The sequence below is a fragment of the Oncorhynchus nerka genome, linkage group LG3, assembly GCF_034236695.1.
Source record: "Oncorhynchus nerka isolate Pitt River linkage group LG3, Oner_Uvic_2.0, whole genome shotgun sequence".
NCBI classification, from domain to species: Eukaryota; Metazoa; Chordata; class Actinopteri; order Salmoniformes; family Salmonidae; genus Oncorhynchus; species Oncorhynchus nerka.
The window spans coordinates 62,853,562-62,878,172 of record NC_088398.1 but is presented as its reverse complement, the minus strand read 5'-3'; the positions used below and the strand labels follow the sequence as shown (position 1 = coordinate 62,878,172).

The following is a 24,611-nucleotide window of genomic DNA, read 5'->3' as shown; positions in this document are numbered from 1 at the left end:
CACCAACCTCCTGTGGTACTCAGGTTGCATCAAAAATAGAATGCATAAAAATACATTAGGCCAGTCGATTGATATCGACCATGTTATTTGGAATGAGTGTAATTTTGTCTTGACCTTTACTTAAATCGGATTGGCAGGAGTTCATCCTTTTACCGGTTACACTAGTAAGCTTTCATTTCTGACAACACTGTGACCTCGTCTGACCCTCATCAAGCATTTACTGGGAGCTTAGCCAGAAGAAATAGCATTGTAATGTAGTATACAGACATACACAGATCCCATGAGATAGCATCCCAGATAAGTACGTGTGCACAAAACATGTTAAAATACCAAAACCAACAAAAAACAAGAAAGTTGTTAGTCTATAATTTATAACACATTTGCTGTTATAGTTTTAACATGTAACTATTGTCCTGGTTAAATTACTATTTTAAATATTCAATAGTCTACTGTTACCATTACTAAACCTCACCCTGTGCCCTGCTAGTTGTGTAGTTCAGATGACAATAATTGTGATATTCAAAACCACCCATTGTATTCAGTATTAATGTGATCCAGCCTTGTCTTTTAACTGGGCTTGATTCATGCTTGCATGAAGCGGAGATACTGAATAGTTGATGAGCCGGGAGGGAGAGAGAGAGAAAGGATGAGGGAGAGAGCGAGAGAGAGAGAGAGGGGGAGAGGAAAGTCTGGCAGCCGCTCTCCTCCCACCACACCGCCTCAATAAGCCCCGTCCACAGGAGCTGTGATGGAAAATTACCCTGTGACCAAAAAGACAGGTCAGTTTAGAGCAAAGTTAGACTCGACTCTTCAGCAGCCCAGAGAAGGATGGCCAGCGCAGTCAGCTGAACAGAATAACCGTGTGCTGCTTCTGGCATGGAAAACTCCCAAGCCCCTGTCGGCAGACGCACAGCCAGCACCTGTGGTTGGAAAGCTGTCTTTCTGCCTCAGCTGAACAGGCAGTCTCTATCTGTGTACGGCAGCGAGATAGCTGTGGAGAAGGAATGTATACGCCAGCTGCAGAGTGGAGTCTGGGTCATCCACCCATTCAGCCCCATAAGGTATTCTTCTCCAGCTACTGTTTTTGCTGCCTTGGCATTTTGTCTGTCCTAGAACAACACAACAAAGTTAGACCTAAGGGAGGTCTTGGCATTTTTGTCTATCAAAGAACAACACAGCAAAGTTAGAAAAAACAGCAAAGACCTTAGGTATATGCCAAAGAAAACACTAAAAGGTGTTTCTAACAGTGATTCTAAGAAATGCGTGTGTGCATGACTTTAATCATGTACATACCCTTTGTTATTGTGTCTTGTAGGAGTTACTACATCATGTGTATGGTTGCCATCACATTCCTGAATTTGATTGGGATCCCCATGGAGATAGCTTTCTTAGACGGGTACAGTGGAGTGGGCTGGGAAGGTTTCAATGTCTTCTCAGACACTCTGTTTCTGATGGATGTGGCTCTGAATTTTCGCATGGGTATCATCTCTGAGGACAGTGAGGTAATGAGGCGCTGACTTTACTCTATTTTCAGACCAGACCCAATATGCGATAGTTGTATAATCCCTTTCCACAAGCATGCAAACCCAATCTGCCCTTTCTGTATTCGTTTCAGTGCATGTGAAGGGACAGCTTAATTGAAACCCTGGCCCATGTGCTAAACCTGCAGCTGTTATTTGCAAGAGCGAATTGATGTTTTTTAAAGATAACGATTCAGAGATAACTATTTATACAGATTAGGGTTGCTTTTGTGTTATATTCTCACATGAAAATAACAGGCGCAAACTTTACTGGGGAGCAAGATGCTTAGTAAATATGTTCTGAAGTGCACTGTGCACAGATGATGAAACATGATGAAACATGACTGTGGACACTTTTCATTTCATAAGAAGGAAATAAGCATGTAAAGAGGCTGATCAAGCACCAGGTTGTGTCTTATTCTGTTTCAATTTCATGCCAAACTGGTGTAAAATATTAATCTGAAAGTTTGGCCAATTGACGACCCTGTCAAATTTATATTAATGCACTTCTCTATTAGTAGCTTCTGACGTACATTCTGGATGGCATCACTGTCTCGTTTCATTTTGGCCAGAATCCCCAAACATTTAGCTTCAGTTGCATTGTTGAAGTATTCATTCATTTGTCTGAGGAATGCTGCCAAGCACTAATAACAATCAACTGAAAATCTACTGTCTGTTTTTCAATTCTGTAGGTGGCTATACTGGATATCAAAAAGATCCGTGTGATTTACCTAAAGAGTTGGTTCATACCAGATGTGATTGCAGCATTCCCAATTGGCTACATACTATTAATTGCGGTAATGATAAATTATGATAAATCCATCACGCTGTTATACATTAGTTCCAGTCTATTGTAAGATCAATACATTTTTAAAATATTTTTTTATTTCTGTATTTTATTGTGACAGGAGTTACAATCCCACAGTGACACTTCCACCTCAGGTTCCAAAGCCAGTAGAATGGTGCGGATCCTCATGTTTGTCCGAATCATCAGCCTTGTCAGGCTCCTCAGAGTCTCCAGGCTTGTCCGCTTCTTCAATGAAGTTGAAAAGGTAAGTTCTGGTATGCTACCATCTCCCAATGCTGAAAATACCACAAAGTCAAACTTGTACTACAAATTCCATTTGGCTAAAAATGAATACAAAGAAGGACAGGAGAATAACTTTTGATTGGTGTACACATTACTTCTAGATTATCTTTGCAGTCCAATTAGTTCATTTTTATTTCCATCTTTTAATTGAGTGCATTTGTTTCTTTCTCCATAGGTTTCAAATGCCAACTTGGAGTATGTTCAGCTGTTCTTCCGCATACTGTCTTTGTTTATGATGATGTTTCTGCTGTGCCACTGGAACGGCTGTATCCAGTACTTTGTCCCGATGCTGGAGGAGTTCCCATCTGACTGCTGGGTCAGACAAGAGAAGCTGATGGTAAGCCCCACACCTACTGAGACGTGTAAGGTTTTGGCTGCATTTAAAGGGTTAGTTCACCCTATATAAACAATGTGATATTTTACAGAATGCCACGGTCGGTGAGAAGTATTCCTTTGGAGTGTTTCGTGCTCTCTCTCATATGATCCAAATTTCCTATGGCTCCAACGAGTCACCAACAAGTAAGGACTGCTGATAACCTGTTGATATTCTGTTGACACAATAGAGCATGTCTTTCATATATACTCATACAGTATATTAGACCCGTGCTATTCCAAGACTGTAGTGCCCGGAGTTCAATAGCCAAGTTTTACACTGTATTTATGTGTGTACTGGGTGTTTTGCTCCCTAGATGAGGTGGAGCTGTGGGTGGTCATGACCAGTATGCTGTCTGGGGCTCTAATGTACACTGTACTGGTGGCCAATGCTGCTGCCATCATAACCAACGTAGACCAAGCAGCAAAGGCCTACAAAGATAAGGTATACTACGTATAATGGAAATGTAATGCCTTGGCTTTAACACCGACGACTCGGCTTCAAACTCGATAACATAAGCAAGGAACTCTATTGATATGTCACTTTTGATTGTAATGGCATATCATTCAAAGTCCACCACGTCTGATAATCCACAGATGAATCATCTAGACGACTACATGACCTTCTTGAAGCTTCCTAACGACCTTCGACTTCGAATCCAGAAGTACTACGGGGCCCGATATGGGGGGAGATGGTTTGACGAAAAGAACTTTCTAATTTCAGTCTCCTCAGCTTTGAGAGAGGTACTTGAGTCGATCATATTCTATTCTATTTGATTCTATACAATTTAGGTCCTACTGTACATTACACAGACCTTATACAATAGTTACACGATAGTACCACTATAAGTATAAGTACGTAACTACATGAAGTACGTAACTACATTCTACTTACCTATGGTTTCCTTTGGTTATCACACCTTTGTTTAGTAGTGGGACCTGCCTGTCTATTTGTGGAACTTCTGTTTGTCAATGTTCTATTTGTGGAACTTTATTATGAAACAATCTGAAAAAAAGCTCTGTGTGTGTGATACAGGAGATTCTGACAGTGATGTGTTTGAGCCTGCTGAACAACGTACCCATGTTCCAGAACCGAGACGTCAACTTCCTGAACACCGTTCTCCTCCAGTTTCAGCATGAAGTCTTCCAAGAGGATGATGTCATCTTCCAACAGAATGCACCCGGAGACCGCATGTTCTTCATCGAGCACGGCCAGGTCCTGGTGGAGACAGACTCCTTCTCGCAGGAACTGGCTGATGGAGACTACTTTGGAGGTCAGGCTCAGATCCGAGTAGCTCAATCCAGCATTATTCATTTATTCCTTCATTCATTTGTTCAGACTATCATTCTATTCATCACACAAGAGATTGAGTAATCTAGAAATTCTGATTGTCAAACCTCATTCCCCATCCGTTTTCTTACATAATAGAAAAAGACCCAACCCCCCACACTTGTTATTCTTATTCTCCTGTTCTACATTGTTTTGCTGATTTCATCTCTTGGGACTATGCAGGATATGACAAGGAACAGTGGGCTTAGCTGATATGGTGTGTAATAAATTTATATTGTGTTGTTCTATGCCGTACTGGTTTACAGAGACCTGCCTCATGACCAAAGGAAAGCGTTTGGCCACGGTTCAAGCTCTGACCACCTGCCAGCTCTTCTCCCTGTCCTCAGAACGCTTCCAGATGGTTCTACAGGGCTTCCCTGATATCAGGAGAGACATGGAAAAGTTTTCACAGCAGGACAAGGAATATGTGCGACATCTCTAGTACAGTGCGGCCATTTATCAACAGTAGTGGTCACTAAGCCTGGTTCTGGAGAGGTACAGGATGTGCATGCTTATGTTCCAGCCCAGCACTAACACATCTTATTCTGTTAGTAGAACTAGGTGTTTTAGTCCTGTGCAGCCTGGAGCTCTCCATGACCAGGACCACTTATGTATTGTGTAGCTCAGACTTAGTATTGTGTAGACTGGTCTAAAATTGTATTATACTTTATATATATAAAGATTTAATTGTTATTTATTTGTTAAACTGTGCATCATACAACCTTTAGTCTGGATTACTAATAGTTATACTCTAGATCCTCTCTGGGTGGATCCAAAACAGTATATGATATTGTTGCTTTAACTAAGAGTGTATTTCGTGTATTTCGGGACATGTAATGCAAAAAAAAAAAAGGGTTTTGAAAATGTATTTATTGTGAAGAAATAGTATTAGAACTGTTTTTTGTTTTTCTAATTTCCTTTATTGTGAAGAAATGTCAATGACATAATACAAGGGCAATTTGGTTATGAAACTACCAGTATGAAACAGCAGAAATAAAGAGGAAAACATGGTTTCAGTTGACTGTGAACATCTGGAGTTTTTTTAAAGTAGTGCATTCATGTGTGTCCAGCCTCAGCAGATGTAGCACTGCAGCAGCTGAGCCTCAGCCCGCAGGCCTAGCCAGACCCCCTTTCTCTTATCCAAACACACACACGGTGCCCAAGGCCAGCCTGTGTTTGTACCTGTACAGGTAGTAGGATGCTTGGGGGAAGTTGCACTTCATCTCCATATTGTCTGGCACCACGGGGATGTCCACCGCGGAGCACAGACCCTCCTGCAGCTTCTTCAGCATGCGAGAGGCCATGTACCATCGATCCTTCCCAGGGTCCTCCTCGATAGAGGCGTACACCTCTGGAGGCGGGTTGGGGATTTTTCACTCCAGGTCCATGATCAGCTGGTGGATGCGGCTCTTATCCAGCGAGCTGGGCATGTCACGGTAGCAGGCCACCACACGAGGGCAGGGTGCCTCAGACAACACGGACAGGAAGGGATTGGGCTGTAGAGTGGTCCCCCGGACCTGCCCCCGTCCTCATCCAAAGGCCCCACGGCAGAGTGCACCATGACAGCCCAGCGCAGCCAGTCGTAGTTGTTCTCCAGGATCTTAAAGATGCCAGCTGCTGCCTCCTCGAGGGCTGAACGCCTCTGCATGACCTCCTGCAGCTGCTGACGCATATCTTTCTCCGCCTGCTGCAGGAAGTAGCCCGAACAGCGCCCCCTATCAGTCTTCATCTTCCCGTAGAGGGCGCCAATGTGATCAGACCAGGTCTTTATCAGCAGGGCCTGGTCTCGGCCTGTCAGCAAGGCCTGGGTGAAGAGGCACAGCAGACCCGTGCCCAGGACAAAGTTCACCTGCAAGGAAAGGGAAGAGAGGCTGATAGAACAAAACCCAAGTTCTATGCTGTGACTATATGACTCATGTTCAGTAGATTCAAAAACTGGTAGAGTGTTGGCCCACTTGGATGATTGGTGCGCTACTATACTGAACAGACGGCATTTTGTAGAATCAGCATTTGGAGAAGCATAGCACAAAGCTATTTATGATTTGAAAAATCTGCTGCAACAGCAGTGGCTGGGATGATTCTTCAAGATCATAGAGTGCCTAAAATAGCAGGTATTTAATCAGTATCAAGCATCATACATTTTGCTGCTATGTTTGTGCCTGATAAGTTATCCAAGGTTAACATAACAGATGTGGTTGTATTTTTACCAAGGTGAAATAAGGTTTTCTCTCTACACACATTTTCTGCTCGCTTAGGAGAGGAATGCAAACAGACATCTGACCTAATTTTGCGGTGTGATGTACCAAGTGTTGGACTAGATAGGGGTGAGCTTTGGATATGCAACTGCATTACAATTATCGCAAAATACTTTGAATAACAACACAACCTGTAACTATTTTAGGGTTAAAATCATTAGCCTGAGTACCAGTCTGTTTGTGCTATCACGCCAAATATGTTTGGCTTGACAATGACAGCAATGGAGTTGGTAAGAGCACAAACATATTTGGGACCAGGCTAGAAAATCATTAACTTCATGTCTATTTTACAAACTATTTTAGTCTGACAGTTGGACAAAGCATGGCTCCCAGGCAAACAATTTTGTTCTTTGAACTTCATGTCTAATTTTGTTAAACTCCATACACTGTGTGCAAATGATTTACACATTCAATGGTTAGAGATATTGAGAGTTGAACATAATGATAACTGTTGCCTGTTGGGCATTGTGTGCTGATGGCTGACCACGCCCTGACCCCCACTGACCTGGAGACAGAACTCCCTCATCTCCCAGCGGTTGTACTTGTGGCTCTGGACCAGCTCCTCCAGCAGGATTGGCTGGTCCGTCAGTGCCGACACCCCCATCAGCCTGCTGTGGAGCATTGTCAACTGCCTCGCCAGCCAGTGCTCCAGGACGTACTGGAGGACACCTCTGTCTCCCGCTTGGTGAACTCCGACTGTGCCCTGACGGCCACGCCCAGCTGGTAGTAGACCGTGGCCAGGTCGTCCTCCAGGAGATGGACCTCTTGGCCAGTCAGAAGGTCCTGCCCTATAGCACCCAGCTCCTGGTCTATGTAGTCCAGATTCTTCATGGCCAGGTCTGTCTCGTCAGCTAAGGCACTGCCACCCAGGTAGGTACAGATGCCCTCCACAAGGGTCCTCATGGTCTGCATGTAGCCCACCTGCTCCAGCACCTTGCCAAACATTGCCATGGCTAGAACTAGATGGATTTACTTAATAAATATATGTTCATTGTGAAACAGCCAACTGATTCTGGTGCTGAGGAAAGAAGAGGCATACAAATTATAGGCCAATATTCCACTGTAGTTGATACAGTAGGCCAATATCTACTAACTGACCATAATATCAGCTTACCATATCTACTGTACATACCTTTGATATTCAGAATAACTTGTAAACTTGCTGTGCTCCATTACTGTGCTCCATTACTCATCTGTCAGAAGGTCCCTCCACCTCCCAGCTCTAACCTTCCTCTGCACTCATCCCCATATTGTTTTTATTTACTGTTCTGCTCTTTTGCACACCAGTATTTCTACTTGCACATCATCATCTGAACATCTATCACTCCAGTGTTCATTTGCTAAATTGTAATTACTTGCTACTATGGCCTATTTATTGCCTTACCTCCTCACGCCATTTGCACACACTGTATATAGACTTTCTTTTTTTCTATTGTGTTATTGACTGTACACTTGTTAAATTCCATGTGTAACTCTGTGTTGTTGTTTGTGTCGCAGTTGTAAATCAGAACTTGTTCTCAACTAACCTACCTGGTTAAATAAAGGTGAAATAAAAAATAACAAAATAAGCAAAGGAAGTGAGTCTAAAGTAAATTTAAAGAGGTATAGAAAAAATGTTACTCATGGATGTTACAAATGTTCCTTTGGAAGCGTATTACAAACTCTTGGCTTTGAAGTTTGCTTATTGATTATTTTGTGAGTCCACCACACAATTATTCTAAAATGATCTCTTGACCATATCGTTAACAAAAGATACTGTATATATCGAAGTCGTCAAGGACGGCAGGTGGCAGAATTGCATTTAGCTCGAGATGCTTTCTCTTCTTCGGTCTTGAGAGTCCTGAATAAACCTACTTCCGTTAGGTTCCGGATGTGGCGCCAAATTTGAAAAATATTCCTGTTTCAACTTGTATGAACGTAAACAGACAGCGAAAATAGATTATATTGCCGTTGAAGATAATACTACTTTTAGAAACATATCTGCAAACAAATGGACTCGTCGGCACGTTTTTTCACTAAGTTGCGAAACCTAGCCGTGAATTTGGAGACCGAAACTACCAGTCTTCAACAGGCACACCAGAACTACGACGATGAAGGTAACGTTATGAAACAGACTTCCACGCAAATGTTATTTCAGCTAACGTGTCTAGTCAGTCAATGCACCACCAGTGACGAGTGTATTCTTGTATACTGTAAAATTGTGTTTCAGATCATAGCACTGAGGGTGCAGTGGGAGTTCTGCAAGAGCTGCACTCCGAGGTCAGGGGACTCAAGGTAACTGTCAATTTAGCACCTGCTGAGCTGTTTGAACAGCTCTGTATAGCTTATATAGCTATGTGATTCATTAGTATACAGATATTTACATAAATGGCTTGTTTTGCATGCCCAGTGCCAGGTGAAGGAGCAGCTGGTGCGCCAGCGGGCAGGGGAGAATGATTTGAGGAGCTTTATAAAGATGTGTATGGTGCTGAAGCAGAGGACCACAGAGGACATCCAGAGACTGATGAGACACTATGAAAAATATGGCTACAGAGCGCCTAAGAGCACACAGAAACAGTCAGGTAGGAAAGTATCTCTATTTAACACTTCACGTAGTATGTCAATCATTCAGTATTTGGTTTGGTTTACTTGATATGCACTCAGTGTACAAAACATTAAGGACACCTACTCTTTCTATGACATAGACTAACCAGGTTGAAGCTATGATCCCTTATTGATGTCACCTGTTAAATCCACTTCAATCAGTGTAGATAAAGGGGAAGAGAGGTTAAAGAAGGATTTTTAAGCCTTGAGATTGTGTGTGTGTGTGTGTGCCATTCAGAGGGTGGGTGGGTGGGCGGGCAAGTCAACATGGGCCAGCATTCCTGTGGAACGCTTTCGACACGTTGTAGTCCATGCCTGACTAATTGAGGCTGTTCAATGCAAAAGGACTTGTAACAATTTCAACAGAAGATTTGACATAAACAAATTTACTTGAACAGTGCAGATGCAAAGTTTGGTAACAGAATGACGGCACAAATTAGTCCTTATGCGTAGTTGTATGATTTTTAACTTTGCAATCATTGGTTTTTGTTTGACATTTTAATGTGTAAAATCTGAGTTTCAGCATCAATCTGTTACTGTGGAATTGCCCATTTCTATCTGAATGTTCTCCTCCTGACCTGTTGGTTTATCTAGATATCTTGTCTCTCTCCCACAGAGTCGAACGGCCAGGAGGCAGAAGCTTCAGAGAAAGAGGACGAGGGTGAGACCGAGGGAGGAGAGGAGGACCAGGAGGAAGGAGAGGGATACCTCACCTCAGTGACCCCTCTGAAGATGCCCCCTCCGCCCTTCATTGACCCCTTGCGCACCCCCCAGCTCTCTGACTTCGGCCTGTCGGAGATCCACCTGAAGAGGGTGTTGGGTGGCACAGTGTTTTCCAGCGCTGAGGCCCCCATGCCCATGATGACCCTCCCTCTGCCGTCTCTAGTCCTAGCCATGCAGCCGCCCATGCCCAAAACGCCCAAGTGCACCTTGCGTATGGATGAAGATGACGACCTCCTGACCCCCCGCATGGTCGACTTTGGCCTCACGGAACACACTGTGTGTCTCAACAATGACTTCACCATGGACCTGCAGCGCAAGAAGCCCACAAAGCCTCTCAGGTGTGTAGTATAATACTGTTCGGCCTGTCTCTGATTGACTTTCAAATCCACTACTTGGCTGGTTTAACAGCTTCCAAAGTTTCACCCAAGTTCCTACAAAAATTAATAAGTCAGCCTTCTCAAGTAGAATGTCCTGTGCTCATAGTCTTATGAATGGTGCTGTTTTGTTAACAGTTCAGCAGTGTCCTTGGGCTTGGGAGCAATGTCACAGAGACCGGCACATGTCCTCTCCACTCCACCATCAAACTCCATGATGTACAGCCTGGCTACCATGGAGTCCCCCGAGCCGCCTGTATTTTGCACCCCAGGTCTGAAGATAACAAAGTCTCAGCGACACGCTTTGTCCCCTCCTCTGCAGGGAGAGATTGACCCAGAGTCCCCCTGTCACCTTGGCAACCACCAAGCCACCCCTGAGGTCCCAGCATTTGAGACACCATACATCAACAGACTCCTTAGCACCAGAAAGGTGTGTGTTACTGTCAGTTGGTCAATGTGTCTGTTTGTTTATGTATTTATCTATTTATGGAGACCATAGACCATAAACTACAAATTGCACTCAAATATAGTGAGTAACTGTCATGTTGTTACAGGGTGAGAGAAACACACAGGCAGATCAAGACCAAGATCACTCAGAACTTCCAACCTCCAATAGAGGCTCCAGTCAAGCCTGGTCATATAATGTGTCAGAGATATCAATCATTGGATGTACAGAGGAAAAACTTACACCAGAGATGCCAAGCCTAGAGTCCTTTCTGGGCAGCTCTCTACCCTATGTAAGCTGAAACTGCTATAAAGGCCCTTGAGTGCTTACTTTCCCCCTGTTGCTGATGATGTTGGTATAGTTAAGTTTGAGTGTATATATTTTGTCTCACTGTCTCATCTCCCTGACTGTAGAGGGGTAGTGGTGGAACCAGTGGAGAGCAGACTATGGGGTCAGGAGAGCCCCCTCTCTCTTTCCTGGATCAGGATGGTCCCACCCAGACATTCAACCTGAGGACCCCACGGGTCAGAGGGGACTACCCCGAGCCATCCACCCCTGAGATGCCGGACCTAAGCTCTGTCACACAGGACATCTTTAAGGTGAGTGGACTGGAGACTTGTGGGATTCAGACTATGGAGTAGATATGGGAACTGGGCTTTCCCTGTCCACAGACAGTGGAGAAAAATGCTTTGTCTGTACTACTAAGTGTGAATGTTTGAACCTTTTAGATAGCGTTGTAATTATAACTACTGTGCTGACTGGTTCTGATGGGTTTGTCTTTCATCTTGCAGCTTATTTCCCAGAGCAAGAAGCTCCCCACAGCAGTAGTTCAGCCACACCTTAAGCCTTCAACCCTCCACACTGCAACAGGGAAAGAGAACAGGTAAAATCTTACGGTGTCAACAAAGAATGTAGAATATGGTTGTTATTAGCTTATCTTCAAAAGCTAAACTGTCCACAATATCAATAGATTACTTGACTTGAAATTACTAGTCATACCTCTGCTCTCTCTGTGTTGTTCCTCCAGGGCTCAGAGTCTGGCTGTGGTGTCCGAGAGGGAGTTCCTGAGTCTTCCAAGCTATCTGAGACAGATTCCACTGTCCAGCCTCAACCAGGCCATTCAGAAGATCAACGGTGCCAAAGAGGAGCGAGGCCACAGTCAGTCACGGCTTACTGCTTTTGTAAACCATTAAACTTAACTCACTGAAATTATGTTTTCATATCTCAAGTGGAGACACACAACTATGCCCACTCAGGGTGCCGTTTACATTTTTTTCATTGCATTCCATGCCACTCTCAGGAACTTAAGTGACTGTCCTTCTGAAATTCATCTTATTGTGACGCTGTTGCTCCTCCTTCAGGTGGTGATGCGGGCCCTGCATGGTTTCTGATGGAGGAGCTGAAGAGGATCACGGGGGTGGGCACCAAGGCCCCCATGTACTTCCTGTGTCTGACTGAGTTAAAGAGGCTGGAGCATGTGCAGGGAGTAGGAACCAGCGCCATGTACAAGGTCCTGTCAAAGACACGTACCTGATCTGAAGTACAATGACATTCCCTGCCTTCTTAAACGTCCCAAAGGGCTCAACACTACTGAGTGAGGTCCTATGTATTGACTCTCCTGAATAGGCCTGGGTGCTAGTCTGTTTAGCTATCATTCACTCCTTGCCACTGCTGTCATGCTAAACATTGGCATATGACAGAGTACAAGGAGTGAAATGTTAGCGAAACAGCTCGGCACTCCGGCTAGAATAGGCCCAAAATTGATTCATTATTTTATTTTCATCTTTGAGAACTGTACATATGTTTTGTCTTGGTCTTTTTAATTGTGTAGGTCCTTCTGTTCAAAATGCATGAATACTCAGTCGATTTAGCATTTTCATAGTTTTCTATGTGTATAATTGGTCTGTATGTAATCTCACTAATAAATACATAATTATGAACATGATGGCTTAGTTCAGGATTGAGTGATCTTTTTAACAATATAGCAATCAATTATAACAAGTGAGACAATTGAGCATTGTAAAATGCATACAAACTACAAAAAAATCCAAAGGAAGACATGGTAGTATGGTTAATTTCTACATAACAATTTGATGATTAAAAAAACGTCAGTAAATAAAATAACACTGATCTCCTACTTCTATGCAATTGGGGGACATGTTGAACCCCAGGCAGGCCTTCTGGTATCAATAGGGTCTCGTGCCCCAGGAGAAGGGTTTGCTCTGTTAGGAGGGGTGATGTCCAGGTAGTCTCCAATCTGAAATCGCTGGGACTGTAAGGTCATGGCATCATCTGGACCCTTCCATCCGGACAGTGCGTTGCCTATATCCTTCAACCTGAAACAAATCAATAGTAACAATATTTACAGTGTTGTCTGTGGCTGTTCATTGATATTACAGGGCAGCTCTGAATGTCAATCATCAGTTACCTGTAACCTTGTCGTTTTAGGGTCTGTGTAGACTATAGCAAAGCCAAAATATGCTCTGGGTTTTTTTTGCATCAGGGTTAGACCTTTCACAAGACTTTCAGTGTGGCGTCCAACCTGAATTAATGAAATAGTTTCATAAGCATACAAGGGAGGGACAGATTCTGAATGTAATTTAAGGTATTCTGACTGACCTTTTCTATTGTCTATTCTGTACAGCTGGGGTGTATTTATTCTGCCAGTTGCAACTAAAATGTGTTTCTATTGGACATTCAGGTAGGTCCCTCTGTTTCATTCTGCTTGCTTAAGAAATGTTTTGCAACAGAATTGGCTGAATGAATACAGCCCTGGCGATAGTTATACTTACCAGGTGAAAATCTGGAGCTCACTCGAAGGAATGTTCCCATATGGCGGATGGCGTTGGAGAGGTTGTTCAGGGAGAAATGTTTGGAGAACGGGAGGGATTTGGAGAAGATGGAGGATAAGGAAGAAAGTGGAGCATATTATGAAAAAACATGGAGTTTGGGATTACACAGGCCCGAAAGATCTGGTGAAGGAGAAGATAATGGACAAGGGAAAAAAGGAAACTGGAAATGGTTGAGGGAATATGGAAAGGGATTTTACAGAACTTGTGGTAGAATTTGAGGAAATGGAGAGTGAGGAGGAATTAGTGGCAGGTGCAGTGATAACTGTTGAGTGTAGAGGAAGGTTGGCGTCAAGTGCAAAAAGAGGGATACGCATTCCTGTAGCTCAGTGATGGAACCTGACTAGAGAGTGGATGAAGTTCCTGCAGTGAGAACCACTGAGGTCGGGCCTTGGTCCGAGGATGTAAAGGATGATTCTGGCCTTGTGGGAGTACAATTTGTGGAGAGAATGGATCCTTGCATTTTGGCTGATCCATGTGTGGTCGTTGAGTGGAGAAGAGGTTGGGAACTGTTGGGTTGGTGAAGGTAACTAGGAGTGGACTAGTAATGATCTAGTAATGAGTAATGATTTGTGTTTCTTCAGCCCAGAGGGAGCGGCGCTCCAGATCACGTAATTAGGGACAAGAAATGTGACTTGTTTTGCTCTCCAGAGCTGGACACCGTTGAAAGGAGTGATAACGAAGGTGGCATTAAATGTTGAGGAAGATCATTTGAAAGTGAAGATTCCCGGTGTACTGAGCGTAGGTGTTGGCAATGTTCTCTAGTTGTGCTGTGATTGGCTCAGTGTTCTGTCCAGTGGCAATTTAAGAATGTTAATCTTGGTGGGGCAAACAAAACAAAAATGTGGGATGCATGTCAGCAAAGCCACTACACAACACTAAACAATACATACATTCATTGCACTGTAACGGTGACAAACGGTGCCCACAAACTGTTTGGGCCTTCAGTCCCAACAGCAGTCCCAACACCTTACCACTGCTACACCTGGCTATCAGCAGAGCCTTGTCTGGCAGCGAAACAGTTCATTCAGCCTCATTTACTGCCTTTAAAAAAACATAGCTGATATGGCTGACTTGCAAATGTGGTTTCTACTGACAATTGAGATGTACAAACTATGGCATAAGGGGACGATACGTGGATAAGAGGCAATCCGTAATTTCGATTAAGACATTAATGAGTGCGCTAGGATGGACGTATTCATTACAACTATGTGTTCAGAACTTTTTAAATGTACAGCGTCAGAATTCAGAACATGGGCCGTTCTTACAGTGTTCTCCCTGTACACCAGGTCAGAACCGTATGATAAATAAAGGGGGCATTTAAGCAGACAATGAAAGCTCTTACAATATTCACTGATTACATTTCTCAAAAACAGGTTATAGGCTACATGTGCACCACCAAGTCAGAACAGTAGGTGAAATTAAGAGGTGAAAATAGACCAAATTATTAGGGTGAGGCACATTAACAGCTTACTACGCTATTAACAGCTTACTACACAACATACACTTAGTATTACTTTCTTAACTACAGTACACATATCTCCCTGGCATATTACATAATTTATGCAGCAGCATACAATACATTTTTGGACTCACCTTGTTGTGCTGTGCTCACAGCTGGCGTGGCGGTACTTCGTGGGCAAATTTTGTCATCAAAATCTGCCGTTCTCTGGATTTGTGGTGCTTTCAAGACAACAGGAAACTAAAAAATAAAAAATAAATCACGTTATGTCATAGCTCTAGAATGAGGCCAATTGTGCACCGCCCCATGGGTCTCCCGGTCGTGGCCTCCAGAAACAGATCCTGGACTCAAACCAGGATCTCTAGTAGCACAGCTAGCACTGCAATGCATTAGACCACTGCGCCACTCGGTAGGTCCCTACCTGTCATTATTTATGCCCAGCAACAATTGCTTTTTGCAGGACAATAAAGATGATTGAATTGACTTGAACCAGCAGGGGGCGTCGGTGGGGAGCAACACTCTGAAGTACTTGATAGGCAGGGTTGGGGAGTAACAGATTACATGTAATCCGTTACATGTAAGGGATTACAAAACTGTTTTACAACTGTTTTTACCAACACCAATATTTTAATCAGATTACAGATACTTTTGAGAAACTAGATGATTACTTTGAGGATTACTTTTAAATTCAGAAAGGACATTTTCGGAAAAATTATTTTACACTTTTTGTGCATCCCTGAGTTGCCAGCATCCCGGCGTTGCCTCTTCACTGTTGATGTTGAGCTTGGTGTTTTGCGTGTACTATTTAATTAAGCTGCCAGTTGAGGACTTGTGAGGCATCTGTTAATCAAACTAGACACTCTAATGTACTTGTCCTCTTGCACAGTTGTGCACCGGCCCTCCCACTTCCCTTCCTATTCTGATAAGAGCCAGATTGCTCTGTTCTGTGAAGGGAGTTGTACACAACATTGTACGAGATCTTCAGTTTCTTGCAATTTCTCGCATCGCCTTCATTTCTCAGAACAAGAATACTGAGAAGTTTCAGGAGAAAGTTATTTGCTTCTGGCCATTTTGAGCCTGTAATCGAACCCACAAATGCTGATGCTCCAGATACTCAAAGGAAAAAGGCCGGTTTTATTGCTTCTTTAATCAGAACAACAGTTTCCAGCTGTGCTAACATATTTGCAAAGGGGTTTTCTAATGATCAATTAGCCTTTTAAAATTATCAACTTGGATTAGCTAACACAACGTGCCATTGGAACACAGGAGTGATGGTTGCAGATAATGGGCCTCTGTATGCCTATGTAGATATTCCATTCAAAATCAGCCGTTTCCAGCTACAATGGTCATTTACAACATTAACAATGTCTACACTGTATTTCTGATCAATTTGATGTTATTTTAATGGACAAAAAAAAATGCTTTTCTTTCAAAAACAAGGACATTTCCAAGTGACCCCAAACTTTTGAAAGGTAGTGTAAATATACACACACGGAATATATGCAGTACCAGTCAAAGGTTTGGAAACACCTACTCATTCAAGGGTTTTTCTTTATTTTTAGCATTATCTACATTGTAGAATAATAATGAGCATGTAGGAACCATAGAAGTGTTAAACAAATCAAAATATGTTTATATGGGCCTCCCTGGTGGCACAGTGGTCTAGGGCACTGCATCGCAGTGCTAGCTGTGCCACCAGAGACTCTGGGTTCGCGCTCTGTCGCAGAGCCCAGGCTCTGTCGCAGCCGGCCGCAACCGGGAGGTCCGTGGGGCGACGCACAATTGGCCTAGCGTCGTCCGGGTTAGGGAGGGCTTGGCCGGTAGTGATATCCTTGTCTCATCGCGCACCAGCGACTCCTGTGGCGGGCCGGGTGCAGTGCGCGCTAACCAAGGTCACCAGGTGCTTCCCCCGACACATTGGTGTGGCTGGCCTCCGGGTTGGATGCACGCTGTGTTAAGAAGCAGTGCGGCTTGGTTGGGTTGTGTTTCGGAGGACACATGGCTTTCGACCTTCGTCTCTCCCGAGCCCGTACGGAGTTGTCGAGATGAGAAAGATAGTAATTACTAACAATTGGACACTACAAAATTGGGGAGAAAAGGGGGTAAAAAATGTATATAAAATAAACATGTTTTATATTTGAGAGTAGCGATGATGGCAGCTTTGCACACTCAACCAGCTTCACCTGGAATGCTTTTCCAACAGTCTTGAAGGAGCTCCCACATATGCTGAGCACTTTTTGGCTGCTTTTCCACTCTGTGGTCCAACTCATCCCATGGGTTGATTGTGGAAGCCAGATCATCTGATGCAACACTCCATCCCTCTCCTTCTTGGTCAAATAGCCCTTACACAGCCTGGAGGTGTGTTGGATCATTGTCCTGTTGAAAAACAAATGATAGTCCCACTAAGCGCAAACCAGGTGGGATGGCGTATCGCTGCAGAATGCTGTAAAAGCCATGCTGCTTAAGTGTGCCTTGAATTCTAAATAAGTCACTGACAGTGCCACCAGCAAAGCACAAACACACCATCACAGCTCCTCCTCCATGCTTCACAGTGGGAACCACACATGCGGAGATCATCCGTTCACCTACTCTGCATCTCACAAAGACATGGCGGTTGGAACCAAAAATCTTACATTTGGACTCATCAGACCAAAGGACAGATTTCCACCAGTCTAATGTCTATTGCTTGTGTTTCTTGGCCCAAGCAAGTCTCTTTTCTTATTGGTGTTCTTTTCTTAGTTGTGGTTTGTTTGCAGCAATTCGACCATGAAGGCTTGATTCACGCAGTCTCCTCTGAACAGTTGATGTTGATCTTGATCTTGAATGAGTAGGTGTGTCCAAACTTTTGACTGGTACTTTATATATATATATATATATATATATATATATATACACACAGTGTATTCGGAAAGTATTCAGACTTTTGTTACATTACAGCCTTATTCTGAAATGGATTAATTAAAAAAAATTCCACATCAATCTACACACCCTATAATGACAAAACAAAAACAGGTTTTTAGAAATGTTTGGAAAAAACAGAAATACCTTGTTTACATAAGTATTCAGACCCTTTGCGATTTGACTCGAAATTGAGCTCAGGTTTCTACAAGTTGATTGGCGTCCATCTGTGGTAAATTCAATTGATTGGACATGATTTGGAAAGACACACACCTATCTATATAAGGTCCCACAGTTGACAGTGCATATCAGACCAACAACCAAGCGATGCGGTTGAAGGAATTGTCCGTAGAGCTCCGAGACAGGATTGTGTCGAGGCACAAATCTGAGGAAGAGTACCAAAACATTTATGCAGCATTGAAGGTCCCCAAGAACACAGTGGCCTCCATCGTTCTTAAATGGAAGAAGTTTGGAACCACCAAGACTCTTCCTGGAGCTGGCCGCCTGGCCAAACTAAACAATCGGGGGTGAAGGAGACAATACCTCTCTAGAGACGATACCTCTCTCATCGTCACTCAATGCCTAGGTTTACCTCCACTGTTTTCACATCCTACCTTTGTCTGTACATTATGCCTTGAATCTATTCTACTGCGCCCAGAAACCTGCTCCTTTTACTCCTTTTACTCTATATGCCTAGGTGTCTGGTTAGACTGTAAACTCTCCTTCCAGACTCACATTAAGCATCTCCAATCCAAAATTAAATCTAGAATCGGCTTCGTGTTTCGCAACAAATCATCCTTCACTCATGTTGTCAAACATACCCTTGTAAAACTGACTATCCTACCGATCATTGACTTTGGCGATGTCATTTACAAAATAGCCTCCAACACTCTACTCAGCTAATTGGATGCAGTTTATCATAGAGCCATCCGTTTTGTCACCAAAGCCCCATATACTACCCACCACTGCGACCTGTATGCTCTCGTTGGCTGGCCCTCGCTTCATACTCGTCACCAACCCCACTGGCTCCAGGTCATCTATAAGTCTTTGCTAGGTAAAGCCCCGCCTTATCTCAGCTCACTGGTCACCATAGTAGCACCCACCCGTTGCACGCGCTCCAGCAGGTATATTTCACTGGTCACCCCCAAAGCCAGTTCCTACTTTGGCCGCCTTTCCTTCCAGTTCTTTGCTGCCAGTGACTGGAACGAATTGCAAAACTGAAGCTGGAGACTCATATCTCCCTCACTAACTTAAGCAGCAGCTGTCAGAGCAGCTCACAGATCACTGCACCTGTACATAGCCCATCTGTAAATAGCCCATCCAACTACCTCATCCCCATACTGTTATTTTGTTTTTGCTCCTTTGCACCCCAGTATCTCTACTTCCACATTCATATTCTGCACATCAATCAATGCAGTGTTTAATTGCTAAATTGTAATTATTTCTCCACTATGGCCTATTTATTGCCTTACCTCCCTTATCTTACCTCATTTGCACACACTGCATATATACTTGTTCTATTGTGTTATTGACTGTATGCTTGTTTACTCCATGTGTAGCTCTGTGTTGTTGTTTGTGTCACACTGCTTTGCTTTATCTTGGCCAGGTCGCAGTTGTAAAGGAGAACTTGACCTCAACTAGCCTACCTGGTTAAATAAAGGTGGAAAAAAAATGTAAATTAAAAAAGGGCCTTGGTCAGGAGGTGTCCAGAACCCGATGGTCACTCTGACAGAACTTCAGAGTTCCTCTGTGGAGATGGGAGAACCTTCCAGAAGGACAACCATCTCTGCAGCACACTGGAGTGGCGAGACGGAAGCCACTCCTCAGTAAAAGGCACATGATTGTTTGGAGTTTGCCAAAAGGCACCTAAAGGACTCTCAGACCATGAGAAACATGATTCTCTGGTCTGATGAAACCAAGATTGAACTATTTGGCCTGAATGCCAAGCATCACGTCTGGAAGAAACTTAGCACCATCCCTACGGTGAAGAACGGTGGTGGCAGCCTCATGCTTTTTTCAGAGGCACGGACTGGGAGAGGATAGAGGGAAAATTAATGGAACAAAGTACAGAGAGATCCTTGATAAAAACCTGTTCCTATCAGGTATGAAGTTAAGACCCAGATGCAGACAACATCTGCCTGGGCGCATACCTGGTTGACCGGGGTGCCGGTGGTGGAAGTTGGCGATGAGGGCTGGGTCCAGGATGTCTCTAGCGGGGACCCAGCACATCCCCACCAGGCCATAACCCTCCCAGCCAACCAGGTACTAGAAACCCCTCGTGATCCAACACTCAGGAGGCGTTTCACCGTGTATGCTGGGTGGCCATCGATGACACGTGGAGGAGGGGTGGGCCTGCAAACAGAAAACGAAGGGCTGTGAGACACGGGCTTAATCCTAGACACATGGAAAGTAGGGTGAATACGGAGGGTATGGGGTAACAAAAGATGAACAGCAGTGGGGCTAATGACTCTAGAGATGGGGAATGGGCTGATGAAACAGTGGGAAAGTTTACGGGACTCCACCCAGAGGGGCAAGTCCCGGGTGGCGAGCCATACCCTCTGCCCGAACCGATAGCATGGAGCAGGGTGTCCGGTGGCGATCCGCTTGTCGCTTATACCTGGAAGTGGTCTTCAACAGAGAGGCCTGGGCTCTCTGCCAGGTACGGCGACAGCGGGGGATGAAAATCTGGGCAGAGGGATCGCTGACTTCCTCCTCTTGCTTGAGGAAGAGCGGAGGCTGATATCCCAAGGAACATTCAAAGGGCGAGAGACCTGTGGCAGAGCAAGGAAGGGTGGTGCGAGCGTACTCAACCCATACCAGTTGCTGACTCCAGGTGGTAAGGTAGCGAAGAGTCATTTCTAAGTCCTGGTTGGCTCGCTCCGACTGGCCGTTGGACTGGGGGTGGAATCCAGGGGGACAGGCTAGCCGACGACCCAATGAGCGTGCAGGACGCCTTCCAGAACCGGGACGAGAACTGTGGACCCCGGTTGGAGACCATATCCACCGGGAGTCCGTGGATCTGGAAGATGTGCTGCACCATAAGCTGGGCCGTCTCCTTGGCTGAGGGTAGTTTGGGGAGAGAAATTAAGTGGGCGGCTTTGGAAAATCAGTCGACCACAGTCAGGATGGCAGTGTTGCCCGCAGACGGGGGAAGACCCGTGACGACATCCAGGGATATATGGGACGGTGGATATGAGGACGGTGAGGGACAGGCAGTGGTTGGAGAAGACCAGCCCGAGACTGCCGAGGAGTCTTGTTCTGTGCGGAGACCGTGCAGGTGGTGACAAACACGGCAACATCCGGAAGCATAGTAGGACACCAAAACAGTTGTCGCACGAAGGCCAGGGTCCAACGAGAGCCCGGGTGACAGGCAAGCCTGGAGGAATGAGCCCACTCCAGGACCGCAGAGCGGACAGTGTAAGGCACAAACATCCGGTTATCTGGGTTCGGCTGGGACCGCTGCGCCTCCCGGACCAATTTCCCTTTTCCCCAGCAGAGTGCTGTTGCCAGGCACGAGGTTGGAAGGATGGTCTCGGAAGGATGGTCTCACATCCGAAGCATCGGCCTCCACCACAAACTGACGGGAAGGGGTGCGAGTAAGGGAAGCAGAAAAGTTCTCTATATGGCCCACCAGAGTACTTGCTGCTACCGGTGAGCCTGGTCTTTTACCGGGAAAGAGGACACAAAATGACCAAAAGCCCCCAATACAGACAGCTCCTTGTGTTGATCCTGTGTTACCGTTCCGCTGGCGACAGGCCAACTCTGCCTAGTTGTATAGGCTCGGGAAACAGTGCCTCTGCCGTCTTCGGTGACTCTCGAGGAAGGTCGGGAAACCTTGGGTGCTCTTGGCAACAGGACCGTTTGGGACTTCCGAGATGACTCAGAGGCGAGGTGGAATCCCTGGATGTGCCAGCGAAATTTATATTCCTCTCCATCCGTCATTCCCACAATCGCCCATTGATGCAGATGGTCAAAGCGATGAGGGAGTCAAGATCCGTGGGTAACTCCCGAGCTGCAAGTTCGTCCTTAACCTTCTCCGAGACACCGTGCAGGAAGATGTCGAACAGTGCTTCCTGGTTCCACGCACTCTCCGCTGCCAACGTGTGGTAAACCACAGCATAGTCGGCCACTCTGCGGGCATCCTGCCGGAGCTGGATTAGCTTCCTGGCAGCTTCTCTCCTGGAGAACGGGGCATCAAACACCTTCCTCAACTCTCCCACAAACCCCTCCAGACTCACTCACATGGCCAGCTTGTAACGCTCAATGAGTGAATGGGTGTGGAGTCAGGCGCAGAGAGCAAAGGATGCGGGAAAAAACACGCTTTAATGTCCAAAAAATCACAGGAACAAAATAGTATACCCAATACAGGTGTAACTAAAAAACAAAACACTAGGACAGCGAGAAAACCCCCAAAAACACTAACCACTCTCACAAATACAGATGAACAAGCCCACACAAACAGAAGCGGGCTAAACGAACTTAAATAACCCCACCCTAACAACCAAACAAGGAACAGGTGAAACCAATTAGACAAAACCAAACGAACACAGAACAAAGGATCGGTGGCAGCTAGTAGACCGGCGACGACGACCGCCGAGCGCCGAGCGCCACCCGAACAAGAAGGGGAGCCACCTTCGGTAATATTCGTGACAGTACCCCCCCCTGACGCTCCCGCAGCGCGCCGACGTCGGGACGACCCAGAGGCCGAGGCGCAGGGCGATCCGGATGGAGGCGATGGAACTCTCTCAACATAGATGGATCCAGAATATCCCCCACCAGGACCCAGCACCTCTCCTCCGGACCGTACCCCTCCCAGTCAACGAGGTACTGCAGGCCCCTCACCCGGCGTCTTGAGTCCAGAATAGCTCGTATCGTGTACGCCGGGGACCCCTCGATGTCCAGAGGGGGCGGAGGGACCTCCAGAACCTCACCTTCCTGCATGGGACCAGCTACCACCGGCCTGAGGAGAGACACATGAAACGAGGGGTTAATGCGATAATACGAAGGAAGTAATAATCGATAACAAACCTTGTTTATTCTCCTCAGGACTTTAAATGGACCTTTTATTTTATTTTATTTTACCTTTATTTAACTAGGCAAGTCTTCTGCCGTCCACTCGCCTGGCGTAATGACTCCTGGACGGCCCTCCAGGTCTCCTTAGAGCGCTGCACCCACTTCTCCACCGCAGGAGCCTCAGTCTGGCTCTGATGCCATGGTGCCAGGACCGGCTGGTACCCCAACACACACTCAAATGGCCTTCACATACAGGTCATGCTCCAGCAGTCGCCCAAGAACCTTGCGCACCAGAGACACATGCGCGGTGCGTGTAGCGGAGTAGTCGTCAACGAAGGATTGAAAGATAGCTGGAGCATTCTTTAACCCGTACGGCATGACGAGGTACTCATAATGGCCAGATGTGGTACTAAACGCGGTTTTCCACTCATCTCCCTCCCGTATACGCACTTGAAGAACTGCGCCTGTCGTAGCGATGAGAGGTAGTGGGTAACTAAAACCCACCTTGATGGAATTGAGACCTCGATAATCAATACACGGACGCAAACCACCATCCTTTTTCTTCACAAAAAAGAAACTCGAGGAGACGGGTGACATGGAGGGCCGAATGTACCCCTGTCCCAGAGCTTCCGTGACATATGTCTCCATAGCCAACGTCTCGGTTTATCGGACTCAGCGGGAATGCGCTTGGTGGAAATGGAAACTCCTACACACCTGCCTGAACACTCATCAGACCACCCCTGGAGAGTTCCCTGTTTCCACAAAATCGTAGGATTGTGAATAGCCAGCCAGGGAATCCCCAGCACCACCGGAAACGCAGGTGAATCGATAAGGAACAGACTAATCCGCTCCTTATGATTCCCCTGCGTAATCATCTCCAAAGGAATTGTGGCCTCCCTGACCAGCCCTGACCCTAATGGTCGACTATCTAAAGAGTGCACGGGAAAAGGGGGGTCTACCTTAACTAACGGAATCCTCAACCTCTGAGCTAGTCCGCGATCTATAAAGTTCCCAGCTGCGCCTGAATCTACCAGTGCCTTATGCTGGAGAGAGGGAAAAAATTTAAGGAAACAAATTAATAAAAACATGTGACCAACAGGAAACTCTGTGAGAGTGTGGTGCTGACTCACCTGGGGTAACCGAGGAGTGCTCTGCCTGCCCTCTCGACTCCCAGATGAACTCCTCCAGCACCGACCTGAAGTGTGCCCTCTCTGGCCACAACTGGTACAGGAGGAGCCTCCTCCTCCGATCTCCCTAGATGCAGCCCCTCCTAGCTCCATCGGGATTGGAGCGGGAGGGTCAGGAGGTGGAACTAACAGAACGTCCGTGAGCAGCTAGCAGATGGTCTAACCGGATCGACAGGTCTATCAGTTCATCCAGGCTGAGCGTAGTGTCCCGACAAGCCAGCTCCCTGCGGAAGTCCTCTCTCAGGCTACACCTGTAATGGTCTATCAGGGCCCTGTCTCCACACTGCTTCAGCTGCCAAGGTCCGGAAATCCAGCGCGAAGTCCTGCACGCTCCTCGTCCCCTGCCGGAGATGGAACAACCTCTCACCCAAGCCCTGGAGTGGGCCAATGCAAATTAATTACTTAAAAATCATACAATGTGATTTTCTGGATTTTTGTTTTAGATTCCGTCTCTCACAGTTGAAGTGTACCTATGATAAAAACGACAGACCTCTACATGCTTTGTAAGTC

At 45.6% G+C, this 24,611-nt stretch overlaps 2 protein-coding genes and 1 long non-coding RNA gene across 5 annotated transcripts; 2 read left to right on the top strand and 1 right to left on the bottom strand.

The window, feature by feature from the left end:
• The first annotated feature begins 665 nt into the window (after window positions 1-665).
• LOC115112158 (potassium/sodium hyperpolarization-activated cyclic nucleotide-gated channel 1-like) lies at window positions 666-5,328 on the top strand. 2 transcript variants are annotated; one of them, XM_029639000.2, is made up of 10 exons: window positions 666-1,061; window positions 1,316-1,502; window positions 2,213-2,317; window positions 2,429-2,572; window positions 2,786-2,947; window positions 3,036-3,129; window positions 3,300-3,427; window positions 3,580-3,726; window positions 4,019-4,256; window positions 4,579-5,328. In XM_029639000.2, exons 1-10 carry the CDS (start codon window positions 877-879, stop codon window positions 4,752-4,754), a joined length of 1,566 nt encoding a protein of 521 aa, XP_029494860.1. In that variant the 5' UTR covers window positions 666-876; the 3' UTR covers window positions 4,755-5,328. The 2 variants fall into 2 exon arrangements, with proteins under 2 accessions (XP_029494860.1, XP_064870491.1); XM_065014419.1 differs by lacking the exon at window positions 1,316-1,502 and having other exon boundaries at window positions 913-1,061.
• LOC115112163 (uncharacterized) lies at window positions 2,386-4,149 on the bottom strand. The gene is made up of 2 exons (XR_010462211.1): window positions 4,062-4,149; window positions 2,386-2,922 (listed from the first exon to the last, which is right to left on the bottom strand). It is a non-coding gene; the product is annotated as an uncharacterized LOC115112163 (long non-coding RNA).
• Window positions 5,329-8,423: 3,095 nt separating the features above from the next.
• On the top strand, window positions 8,424-12,637 carry ska3 (spindle and kinetochore associated complex subunit 3). Of its 2 annotated transcripts, none has more exons than XM_065014398.1 (10): window positions 8,424-8,663; window positions 8,777-8,841; window positions 8,957-9,128; window positions 9,767-10,211; window positions 10,386-10,677; window positions 10,802-10,984; window positions 11,106-11,291; window positions 11,484-11,575; window positions 11,720-11,873; window positions 12,054-12,179. In XM_065014398.1, the coding sequence occupies exons 1-10, from the start codon at window positions 8,558-8,560 to the stop codon at window positions 12,081-12,083; spliced, it is 1,725 nt and encodes a 574-aa protein (XP_064870470.1). In that variant the 5' UTR covers window positions 8,424-8,557; the 3' UTR covers window positions 12,084-12,179. The 2 variants fall into 2 exon arrangements, with proteins under 2 accessions (XP_064870470.1, XP_029500245.1); XM_029644385.2 differs by having other exon boundaries at window positions 8,425-8,663; window positions 11,720-11,850; window positions 12,054-12,637.
• Window positions 12,638-24,611: the final 11,974 nt, after the last annotated feature.

Bases quoted from the DNA above. Each gene is read 5' to 3' on its own strand.
- LOC115112158 (XM_029639000.2), top strand. From the start codon at position 877: ATGGAAAACTCCCAAGCCCCTGTCGGCAGACGCACAGCCAGCACCTGT. The intron at 1,503-2,212 runs GTAATGAGGCGC...TCAATTCTGTAG, and splicing joins TCATCTCTGAGGACAGTGAG to GTGGCTATACTGGATATCAA. The intron at 2,573-2,785 runs GTAAGTTCTGGT...CTTTCTCCATAG, and splicing joins TCTTCAATGAAGTTGAAAAG to GTTTCAAATGCCAACTTGGA.
- ska3 (XM_029644385.2), top strand. From the start codon at position 8,558: ATGGACTCGTCGGCACGTTTTTTCACTAAGTTGCGAAACCTAGCCGTG. The intron at 10,212-10,385 runs GTGTGTAGTATA...TTTTGTTAACAG, and splicing joins AAGCCCACAAAGCCTCTCAG to TTCAGCAGTGTCCTTGGGCT. The intron at 11,851-12,053 runs GTCAGTCACGGC...CTCCTCCTTCAG, and splicing joins CAAAGAGGAGCGAGGCCACA to GTGGTGATGCGGGCCCTGCA.